At 43.5% G+C, this 12264-nt stretch overlaps 1 protein-coding gene across 1 annotated transcript in view; it reads right to left on the bottom strand.

Moving 5' to 3' along the window:
• The window catches only part of PAPPA2 (pappalysin 2), a 546937-nt gene that overhangs the window by 136392 nt on the left and 398281 nt on the right, over positions 1-12264 (bottom strand). The window contains exon 17 of the mRNA XM_033916510.1: positions 1080-1248. Within this exon, the coding sequence (XP_033772401.1) occupies positions 1080-1248 (169 nt within the window). The remainder of the gene's footprint in view (positions 1-1079; positions 1249-12264) is intronic.

The raw sequence follows: 12264 nt of genomic DNA on the forward strand, positions 1-12264 counted from the left end.
GTTATCCAGTAAGTAGTAATATTTAGGGGGGAAATCATTCATACTATTTACCCCAACTTGTGTTATTTTAGATCAGGTCCTATTTGATGCAATGAGACCTAGTTACAAATAACCTAGATTAATAGTAAAATAGTCAATGTTGATAAATTCCCCCCTTAGTCCATCAACCAAAATCGATCCAAAGCTAGGAAAGCAAATGGGCCATACCCACTTTATCTAATTAGATCAGTGGTATTCAACCCAGTCCTCCAGGACCAGCTGGCCAGTCGGATTTTCAAAGTCTCTGTCATCCATATTCATTGTGGATATCCAGTTAATTAACCAGATAGAGAACTCAATATTACCGATATCAAGACAACAGCGATGTAACCACTATCTGGATGCTGACACTGAAAATCCCAATTTTATTTAAGTGCAACCATGGATGTTTATAAAAATCATCAACTGTGGATTTTAAATATCAACCAGATCCCAATGGATCAACATAAATGTTGGCTTTTCTTGATTATGACAGGGATAGCCATTCAGATGATAACATAAAATTGGAAGAGTTCTGATCGTCTCAACTTCCCTTTCTGGTGGGCAACCTTATGCTCTTGTTACAAATATGAAAAAATGAATGCGGAATTGTTAGGGAATAATAAGGTATTTAAATTGGTGTGGGGCCCATTGGCAGCTTTTATTGCATCTATATAATTGATATCTCTCCTTAGTATAAATTTGTTCTCCAAACACATGAATATCCAGGATGGGAGAGGGGTGATATTTCATAGTACTATGAATAATTATGTTTACATCACTGTTTAGTAAAAGGATGAGGGGAAAATGGTGACTTTAAATCCTGTAAGTTAAAAGGTGCTTCTTTCTGTTTTGTTGTGTAAATATTTAGATATATGTGTGTATTGCACTGTTCGTACTTGAAAATTAATAAAGATATATAAAAAAAAATATCAACCAGAAAATATTGAACAGAGACCATAGCATTTGATAGCCAATTGTTATTCATTTACCTAAAGCTAGTAAGGAAACGTGGACAAAAATATGTATGGGTTTTCCTAAAGTGCAGGATAGGTTCATACCCTTTCACTCTCGGGCCTGCAGTTGAGGATGCACTGACTGTCCAGCTCAAACCCCTGGGTACAATTGTACATTCCTTCGAAGACAGGGTGAGGAGATTCACATGTGATAGGGATGCAGTTGCCATTTTCCCAGACTCCACTCTGCAGGCACTGAATCTTCAGGAGCTTCCTGCAAGATAAATGTTGTTGATGCAGTCAAAAAGTATCCAACAAACTAACACACACATAAGAAATCAAGGGTTAGAGTGACTAAAGTATGCGACCGTGTTAGCATACACAAATGCTGTTAATGCACATTGGGGCCCTATTACTGGAGACTGCTGAGCCCTGAGACATGTTTAGGGCTAAATTTGATATATGGCACCCAAACAAAAAAGTGCTATTCTATAAGTCACGCTTAAAGTTAGGCGCAGCTTACAGAACATAAGAACATAAGAACATAAGCAGTACCTCCGCTGGGTCAGACCATAGGTCCATCCTGCCCGGCAGTCCGCTCCCGCGGTGGCCCAAACAGGTCACGACCTGTCTGAATCACCAGAAGGGGCTCCCTTGCCACCTTGGTTTCTCATTGAAGTCCTATCTTCCCATCGAAGTCCTAACCCTCCGGTCTTGCACATGCACGACCTTGTTGGGTTTCTATACTTATTACCTGGTTAGCTTTCTATACTTGTGTTACATCCCAGCTCCTCCCTCAGTATCCCACGATCCCTTTATCCCTCAGGAATCCGTCCAATCCCTGTACCGTACTCTGCCTGATCACTTCCTCCGGTAGCACATTCCAAGTGTCCACGACCCTTTGGGTGAAAAAAAACTTCCTTGCATTTGTTTTGAACCTATCTCCCTTCAGTTTCTCCGAATGCCCCCTCGTACTTGTTGTCCCCTTCAGTCTGAAGAATCTGTCCCTATCCACCCTCTCTATGCCCCTCATGATCTTGAAGGTCTCTATCATATCTCCCCTGAGCCTCCTTTTTTCCAGAGAGAAGAGCCCCAGCCTATCCAACCTCTCGGCGTATGGGCAGTGTTCCAGCCCTTTTACCAGTTTCGTTGCTCTCCTTTGGACTCTCTCAAGTACCGCCATGTCCTTCTTGAGGTGCGGCGACCAATACTGAACGCAGTATTCCAGATGTGGACGCACCGCTCGATATAATGGCATGATGACTTCCCGCGTCCTGGTTGTTATGCCCCTCTTTATGATGCCCAGCATCCTGTTGGCTTTTTTCGAGGCTGCTGCGCACTGTGCAGATGGCTTCAGTGATGCATCCACCAGCACACCCAAGTCTCTCTCAAGTCTGCTGTCTCCCAACAATGCCCCCCCAATTTGTAGTTGAACAACGGGTTATTTTTCCCTATATGCATGACCTTGCATTTTTCCACGTTAAAGCGCATTTGCTATTTGTTTGCCCAGTCTTCCAGCTTGTCCAGGTCCCTTTGCAGGTCCTCACACTCCTCCCTGGACCTAACTCTGCCACACAGTTTGGTATCGTCTGCAAATTTTATAACCTCGCACTTTGCCTCCTTTTCCAGGTCATTGATAAATATGTTGAAGAGTAACGGCCCCAGCACCGATCCCTGTGGCACACCGCTTGTGACTCCCCGCCAGTCAGAATATTGGCCCTTCACTCCGACCCTCTGCAGTCTACCCGACAACCAGTGCTTGATCCATCTGTGCACATCCCCTCCCACCCCGTGGTTCCACAGCTTCCTAAGCAGCCTTTCATGTGGCACCTTGTCGAAAGCCTTTTGAAAATCGAGGTAAATGATGTCTATGGGTTCCCCATTGTCCACCCGACTGCTTATTCCCTCAAAGAAGTACAGAAGGTTCGTTAGGCACGACCTTCCCTTACAGAATCCGTGCTGGCTTGTTCTCAGTAGGCCATTCCTCTCGATGTGCTCGCAAATGCCGTCCTTGATCATAGCTTCCACCATCTTCCCTATAATTGAAGTCAGGCTCACCGGCCTGTAGTTCCCGGGGTCACCCCTCGATCCCTTCTTATACCTAGAAACTTTGACTAAATTGAGGTGAGACTATTTGCACCTGGAAAATGTGGGTACCTGCGCCCAAATTTAGGCATTGATGCCCTTATTCTGGTTTTATGCATGTAATTGAAAGTAATGCCCATGACCGGCCCATTTCCACCACCACCCTTTTTTGACTTGCATATAAAATTACATGTGTAACTCATAACTGATTTTTATTAGCACCAATAATTGCTTGTTAAAAAGTCAATTATTGGAGCTAATTAACTTGTTATTCAATTAAATTGCATGTACAATATAGGTATGTGACCAAAAGTGCACATGAAATTTTGAGCACTTTTTATAATAATCTGAGAAAGGCTTATCACAAAACCTGTTAAAGTGTTTTACAGTAATATGCCAATCTGCAATTGCTAGTTGCATGCTATTTATTTTTTAAAAATATTTTTCTGAGGAGGCATGTCATGGGCGGGGAATGGACATGGAAGTGTTATTCAACTAGCACATGTGTACGTAGGGCCCCTTAAAAAGGTGGCAGTAAGGGCCAGATTCTATAAATGGTGCCTAAGTGAGCCTACATTGTAGGTGCTGCTCAGCATGGTTACATAGAAACATAGAAACATAGAAAGATGATGGCAGAAAAGGGCTATAGCCCATCAAGTCTGCCCACTCTACTGTCCCACCCCATTAAGTCAGAGTGCTGCTCGATCCATGTAGAGATCCCACTGGATGTCCCATTTATTCTTAAAGTCGAGCACGCTAGTGGCCTTGATCACCTGCACCGGTAGTTTGTTCCAGTGATCCACCACCCTTTCTGTAAAGAAATACTTCCTGGTGTCACCACCAAATCTCCCTCCTCTGAGTTTGAGCGGGTGCCCCCTTGTGACTGAAGGTCCCTTAGGAAAGAATATGTTGTTTTCCACCTCGACACGACCAGTGACGTACTTAAATGTCTCAATCATGTCACCCCTCTCCCTGCGCTCCTCTAGAGAGTAGAGCTGCAACTTGCCCAGTCTTTCCTCGTATGAGAGACCCTTGAGTCCGGAGACCATCCTACTGGCCATTCGCTGGACCGACTCAACTCGAAGTACATCTTTACGGTAATGTGGCTTCCAGAATTGCACACAATACTCCAGATGAGGTCTCACCATGGTTCTGTACAGTGGCATTATGACCTCAGGTTTACGGCTGACGAAGCTTCTATTGATACATCCCATCATCCACCTTGCCTTGGATGAGGCCTTCTCTACTTGTTTGGCAGCCTTCATGTCTGCACTGATGATTACTCCCAAGTCCCGTTCTTCTGAGGTCGTAGCTAGTGTTTCTCCATTCAAGGTGTATGTTCTGCATGGATTTCTGCTGCCGAGATGCATCACCTTACACTTCTTTGCATTGAAGCCCAGCTGCCATGTTGAGGACCAGTTTTCCAACTTGATCAGATCCTGCGCCATACCATCCGTGAGATCGTTTTCACCTACTATATTACACAGTTTGGCGTCGTCGGCAAACAGCGCTACTTTTCCCTGAAGCCCTCGGATCAAGTCTCTTATGAATATGTTAAAAAGGGATGGCCCCAGGACTGAGCCCTGCGGCACTCCGCTAGTCACCTCCAATGTCTTAGATAGGGTGCCATTGACCACCACCCTCTGAAGTCTTCCACTCAGCCAATCATTGACCCATGCCGTTAGTTTGTCACCTAACCCCATCGATTTCATCTTGTTTAATAGTCTAAGGTGTGGGACACTGTCAAACGCTTTACTGAAATCCAAGTACACTATGTCCAGAGACTCTCCCGAGTCTAGCTCTCCTGTCACCCAGTCAAAGAAGCTGATAAGATTGGATTGGCATGACCTTCCCCTAGTGAATCCATGTTGACAGGGATCCCTCAGATTCTCCTCATCCAATATCGTGTCTAATTTCCCTTTAAGTAGAGTTTCCATGAGTTTACACACTATTGATGTGAGACTTACTGGTCTGTAATTCGCAGCCTCCGCTCTGCAACCCTTTTTGTGCAGAGGAACAACATTGGCAGTTTTCCAGTCCAGGGGGACCCTCCCCGTACTTAGGGAGAGATTGAAGAGCATGGCTAATGGTTCCGCCAAAACATCGCATAGCTCTCTGAGCACTCTTGGGTGCAGATTGTCCGGTCCCATGGCTTTGTTCACCTTGAGTCTTGACAGTTCTTTGTAAACATCAGCTGGTGTGAACTCAAACTTCTGAAATGGGTCATCCATGCTTTGCTTTGCATCCAGCCGAGGCCCTTGCCCTGGTGCCTCGCAGTTAAAGACTGAACAGAAGTAATCATTCAGTAGTTTGGCTTTATCGGAGTCAGTTTCCACATAATTCCCGTCTGGCGTTCTATGGCGTACTATCCCGTTTGTGTTCTTTTTCCTGTCACTAATGTATCTGAAGAAGGATTTGTCCCCTTTCTTGATGTTCTTCGCTAGAGTTTCTTCCATACGAAGTTTGGCCTCCCTGACTGCTGTTTTGACCGCTGCAGACTTTGTCCTGTATTCAATGTTTACTTCTTTTTCCCCCATGCGTTTGTATGATAGAAATGCTCTTTTCTTCTCCTTGACGAGGTATGATACCTCATCTGTGAACCATTGGGGTTTCCTTTTTCTTTGTTGTTTGGTTACCGATTTTATGTAGCGGATAGTTGCCTCATGAAGGATCAATTTCAAGGTTGTCCACATAGCTTCCACATTATCAGTTACCTATTGAACCTGCAGCGTCTGGTAGACGAAATCTCCCATGCGTGCGAAGACCGTGCCCCTGAAATTGAGTACCCTTGTTTTTGTTTGTGATCTAGGGAAGCCTTTCTTAAGGTTAAACCATACCATGTTATGGTCACTGGTGGCTAGCGTCTCTCCCACCGAGACATCCGAGATGCTTTCCCCATTCGTAAGTACCAGGTCCAGGATGGCCTGGGCCCTAGTGGGCTCTAGTACCATTTGTTTGAGCTGTACTCCCTTCTTGGACGTTAATATCCTCCTGCTATCACAAGTTGTCGCTGATAGTGTGTTCCAGTCTACATCAGGCATGTTGAAGTCTCCTAATAGAACAGCCTCCCCCCGTAAGGTGATATTCTCAATGTCTTCAATTAATTCTGCGTCCTTTTCCTCTGATTGTCTCGGAGGTCTGTATACCACACCAAGGTACAGGCATTTTTCTCCACCTCTGGCCAAGTTTACCCAGATGGATTCCCCAGTATACTTGACATCTGTGATCCTGGTTGTCTTAATGTTCTCTTTGATATAAAGTGCTACCCCACCACATAACTTACCCTCTCTATCTTGTCTAATCAGGTTGTATCCTGGTATGGTTATATCCCACCCATGAGAGTCTGTGAACCATGTTTCGGATATTGCTGCTATGTCTATGTCTGCATTAACTATTTCTGTTTCTAGTTCTTGAAATTTATTCCCTAGGCTGTGTGCGTTAACATACATAGCTCTCCACTCTTTCTGTTTGCTAAGCTCCTGTTGTGAGCCACCCATTTGAGTCAAATTGTCTCCTAGCGATTTGTTTGCAGTAAGGGTACTTACCTCAGACCTAGAAGTGTAATGTTGGTTCGCTACATCAGGATTGTTACTTACTGCTCCGGTGTAAAAGTGGGTACCCACCCCCGACTTACCGGTTGTCAATCAACTGTACAGAATCACGTCCAGCGGCACCTAAGTGGACTTAGGCATTGCTAAGCATCCTTGAGGTAGGTGCCGATATATTAGGCCAGGGTTTTCTTGGAATTGCTGCACTATGTCTTTGGGAGGGGAAGGGGGACACACAAATGATCTAATACCCGCATGTTCTGTCAAAAATGAATTCCGAGTACTGAAATTTTTATTTCTGCAGTCGAAGAAGCATGTCACTATCAGGATGTTTTAAATGCCTACATTTCAAGTCTTTAATTTGCTGCTCCAGCTCAAGAAGTATCCCCCTTTGTAACTTCTGATTTCTAGCTGTATAGTTGATATAATCTCCCCCTGCAGATAGGCTTTAAAAGCATCCCAGTCTATGTGATAAGAAGTGTTCTATGAGACAAACTTGGATTTTTCTGTTACACAGAGCATTTTGGACCCCGGTTCATTTACAGAAGTTAGATAGCTCTAAAACTAATAGATGCTGGCACTGTCATCTTGAAGCTGGGACATTAGATCATTTGCTATTCTATTGTCCATTAATACTTGCTTTTTGGAAATCAATATGGGGTCAAATAAATAGTTTGTTAGATAATCCGGTGGCATTATCTTATAACACCGTATTGTTTGGCATGTCAATGAGGGCAAAAAGCCAAATATTCTCTAATAACAATAAGCTTCTACTCATTATGACAGGGGTTGCCATATAACAGATTACAAATAATTGGAAAAATTGGGATAGGCTGAATTATAGCTTTTGGTGGAATTCTTTGTGTCACATATTCAAAATGGAAATGATAATTGCCAAGCAGCAGGGAAATTTTAAGAAATTTTAGGTTATTTGGGAGCCATTAACAAGATACTGTAAAGACTGAAATTATTGCACAGAATAAATATTATTTTTCCCCTTTTGTTCATACACGTCCAGGGTGGGATGGGGGGAGGGATATTTTATGATTTCTTTTGCTTATGAATAACTGTTGGGTATAAGGGAGGGGGGATATTTGATGCGAGTTAAAATTTGATGATATATTAAGTGATGTTAAAGTATAAATGATTGTATTATATGTTACACTTATTGTGAGTTTTAAAAATGAATAAAGATTAACAAAAAAAAGAAGTGTTCTCTGTACAATTAAAATGAAAATATTCAGTTCTCCATTTCATAACAAGCTAGCGAAACTCTAAATTCTCTAACAGGGCTGAATTAAATTTCCATGCTCTGTTCGACGCTTCTGGCAGATGAAAAAGTAAACTGAATGTAATGGCTGAATGATCAGATACATGCATAGGTTCAATAGAAGGAGCAGATAATGATGGTAGAAATGCTGCTGAAACAAAAAAAATTATCAAGTTGCATGTAGGAATTATGTGGGATAGAATGAAAAGTATATTCTAGAGCAGTGGTCTCTAACTCACGGCCCGAGGGCTGCGGCCTGCCAGGTCCTATTTTGAGGCCCTCGGTATGTTTATTATAATCACAAAAGTAAAATAAAAGTTTCTTGATCATATGTCTCTTTAGCTATAAATGACAATACTATTATTCAGACTTAGCCAAAAGGAAAGATTTAAAAACTGTAAAGAGTTTTACCTCATGCAAAATTGTCATTTCTTTAATAAGACATTAACTATTTTTTCTGAGGCCCACCAAGTACCTACAAATCCAATATGTGGTCCTGCAAAGGGTTTGAGTTTGAGACCACTGCTCTAGATCAGTGGGGTGATAGAGGTGCCATGTATCTACTAACCCATAATCAGTGGCATAGTAAGGGGGAGTGCGGTCCTCCCCGGACGTGGTCTTTGCAAGGGTCGCAGACACCCGTCCTCTTCTCCGCCGGCCCCCCCACCCCCGCTTCCTCCTAACCCCCCTGCCACGAATGAGCGCCCCTTCCCTCTAATTTTCCCTGCACGAACAGCTTTACGAACTTGCTGCCCGGGTCTGTGTCACCTTTCCTAGGCCCCATGCCTAGGAAGACATCAGAGGGATAGCCGACACAACGCAGGCAGCGAGTTCGTGCCGTTGCTCACTCCTGGAAAATTAGAAAGGTACAGGTGAAGGGAAGAGGGTGAGCTAGTTTAAGTGCTGTTTTTCAAGATGGTAAAGGGAGCTGACAAATTACTACTCCATTTTTTTCAGGATCCCTAGAGCCCCTTTCCTATCCTGATATTTATAATAAACTATATTGTTATTAAAACATGCTCCATGCTTCAAACACTTAATTTAACCCTTCAGTAATAACTTTTTTCACACAGGCTGTTAATTTTGCAGCTATAATCATTAAGAGTCCCTTCCCTCCCCCCACTCCCCACTGGAGAAATTGTTTTTCAACCATTCCAATTAGAGACAGTGTCCACCTTAGACATTTTTAGGTATGATACAAAACAGCAATTTGTTCAGATTGCATCTCAGAGCCCCTCAAACCACAGAGCTTCTGGGTATTTAGAGAAGGGATTTCTCAGTCTTTGGGCCAGATTCACTAACCTGCCCAATTGGGCCCAATCCGGGTAGGTCCGACGAATTCAGGAAACTAAAATATGCACATGGGGTCGATCGGAGGAACACCCCCATCTGCAAGCACGGATCGCTTTTCTGTAGATGTTCTGCATATGCCCGTAGAAGCCACAATCTTTTTTTTTTTTTTTACTTTAACTTTTCTTATTAGTTTTTAGCCCTGCAAGCCCGTGGTTTTAACCCGCTTTAAACCCACTGGTTAAAACCACGGGCTCGCAGAGCAGGGAAGGGCAGGAGATATTCGGAGAAGTCAGGGCAGGAGAAAAACAGGGCGGCAATGTGGCGATTCAGTGCGCGCAGGCAGGAGAGGGCAGCGAGCAGGGTTTCCAGAGTCGGAAAGATGTTTTCAACTGGTCCCCAGCAGTCGCTTCTTCAGTTGATCGGCCAGCCCAGTTGGATGTGAAATTTTGTGTTGTGTATCGCATCCCTGCCTACTTTGCATGCATTTCACCTCATTTGCATGCACTGATTCGAAGCAGATCGCAGGAGAGGTTAGTGAATGGGACCTGAAGGAAATCTGGTCGCAAAGGGTCGCAAACCGATTTGTATACTTTGTGAATCTAGCCCATTGTCCTCAAGGGCCACAAACTAATTTGGTTTTCAAAGTAGCCAAAATATGCAAATTCTTGGACCAAGTGCAGGCAGATATATCTGATGAATTCTTATTGTGGATATCCTGAAAACCATGTCTGTGTGCAGCCCAAACAGGCTGAGGACGTTTGACCTACAAGGCTTCCAGGATATAAACTTTATACTATAATCATTCCACTTTCTACTTCTGATTCTTGAAACAAAGAATTCTGAAATCAGGTCTGTTGTAGAGGGAGAAAATGAAACTATTTCACAGCCCATTATCAAATGAGTAGAAGGAATTTTGAGGACAAACCTCCAGTTGGCTTTCTCTGATGGGTCTAGATTACAAGAGGGTTTGTGGTAACAGACAATAAGCCAATATGATGAAAGCTTTGATTTTGGATGAGACCGTCTTTAATTGCATCCAGAGCTTCACACGTTGACTGAAGCTCAGTCTGTGTGGTTTTCTAATGGACAGCCAGAAAATGACCACAGTGATTAACACAATCCAGTAACTAATAACAGTACACTTCAGTCAGTCGCCTGTGGCACCAGCCTGTTCCTCCAGGATTACAGCACTACGGAACAAATTCCATACAGTACAGTCCTCGGTCTCTTACTGTTTGCTTTAGGAATAAGAGTCATTTAGGATGTTTATTTTTCCTCATTTGAACTTAGCTCAGGCATTTTTAGTATTAGTCAAGGCAATTTGCATGTAGATAGAGTAAGTTTTTCTCTGTCCTTAGAAGGCTTACAAATATAACAGCACTATTTGCTGAGCCATGTTAAAGCAAACATGAACTCAAACATAAAATTGCTGATCTCTTGTTAGTGATCTGTGACCTGTCGCTAAAATCATCTGTAGTACCTGAAGACTGGAGGGTGGCCAATGTTACACCAATCTTTAAAAAGTGTTCTAGGGGAGATCCAGGAAATTACAGACCGGAAAGTCTGACTTCAGTGCCGGTCAAAATAGTGGAAACAATTATAAAAAAAAATAAAATTGTGGAATACATAGACAAACATAGTATAATGAGACAGAGTCAGCTTGGGGAGGTCTTGCCTCACCAATTTGCTTGACTTCTTTGAAGGCATGAATAAACATGTAGATAAATGTGAGCAGGTTAATATACTGTATCTAGATTTTCAGAAAGCTTTTGACAAAGTTCCTCATGAGAGGATCCTGAGAAAATTAGAGTCATGGGATAGGAGGCGATGTTCAGTTGTGGATTAGGAATTGGTTATGGGACAGAAAACAGAGGGTAGGGTTAAATGGTCATTTTTCTCAATGGAGGGAGGTAAATAGTGGACCATAAGAATTGACGCTGCTGGGTCACACCTGTGGTCCATCGCGTCCAACAGTCCGCTCACGCAGCAGCCCCCAGGTCAAAGACCAGTGCCCTAACCGAGACTAGCCTCACCTGCGTACATTCCTGTTCAGCAGAAACTTGTCTAACTTTGTCTTGAATCCCTGGAGGGTGTTTTCCCTTATAACAGACTCCGGAAGAGCATTCCAGTTCTCCATCACTCTCTAGGTGAAGAAGAACTTCCTTACGTTTGTACGGAATCTATTCCCTTTTAACTTCAGAGTGCCCTCTCGTTCTCTCTACCTTGGAGAGAGTGAACAACCTGTCCTTATCTACTAAGTCTATTTCCTTCATTATCTTAAATGTTTCGATCATGTCTCCTCTCAGTCTCCTCTTTTCAAGGGAGAACAGGCCCAGCTTTCACTGTACCGCAACTCCTCCAACCCCTTAACCATTTTAGTCCCTCTTCTTTGGACCCTTTCGAGGAGTACTGTGTCCTTCTTCATGTATGGTAACCAGTGCTGGATGCAGTATTCCAGGTGAGGGCATACCATGGGCCGGTACAGCGGCATGATAACCTTCTCCGATCTGTTCATGATCACCTTCTTAATAATTCCTAGCATTCTGTTTGCCCTTTTCGCCGCTGCCGCACATTGCACAGACGGCTTCATTGACTTGTCGACTAGTACTTCCAAGTCTCTTTCCTGGGGGGTCTCTACAAGTACTGCTCTGGACATCTTGTATTCGTGTGTGAGATTTTTGTTACTGACAAGCATCACCATACACTTATCCATGTTGAACCTCATTTGCCATGTCGCTGCCCATTTCTCTAGCGTGGTTATGTCGCGCTGCAGATCTTCACAATCCCTCTGCGTCTTCACTACTCTGAATAACTTCGTATCATCTGCAAATTTAATTGCCTCACTCGTCATACCAATTTCCAGATTGTTTATGAGTATGTTGAAGAGCACGGGTCCAAGCACCGAGCCCTGCGGCACCCTGCTGGTGACATTCTTCCAGTCCGAGTATTGTCCATTTACCCCCCACTCTCTGTTTCCTATCTGCCAGCCAGTTTTTAATCCATGTGAGTATTTCATCTTCTATTCCATGGCTCGCAATTTTCTGAAGTAGTCATTCATGTGGAACCTTGTCGAATGCCTTTTGAAAATCCAGAT

This window comes from Geotrypetes seraphini, chromosome 12 (genome assembly GCF_902459505.1).
Source record: "Geotrypetes seraphini chromosome 12, aGeoSer1.1, whole genome shotgun sequence".
NCBI classification, from domain to species: Eukaryota; Metazoa; Chordata; class Amphibia; order Gymnophiona; family Dermophiidae; genus Geotrypetes; species Geotrypetes seraphini.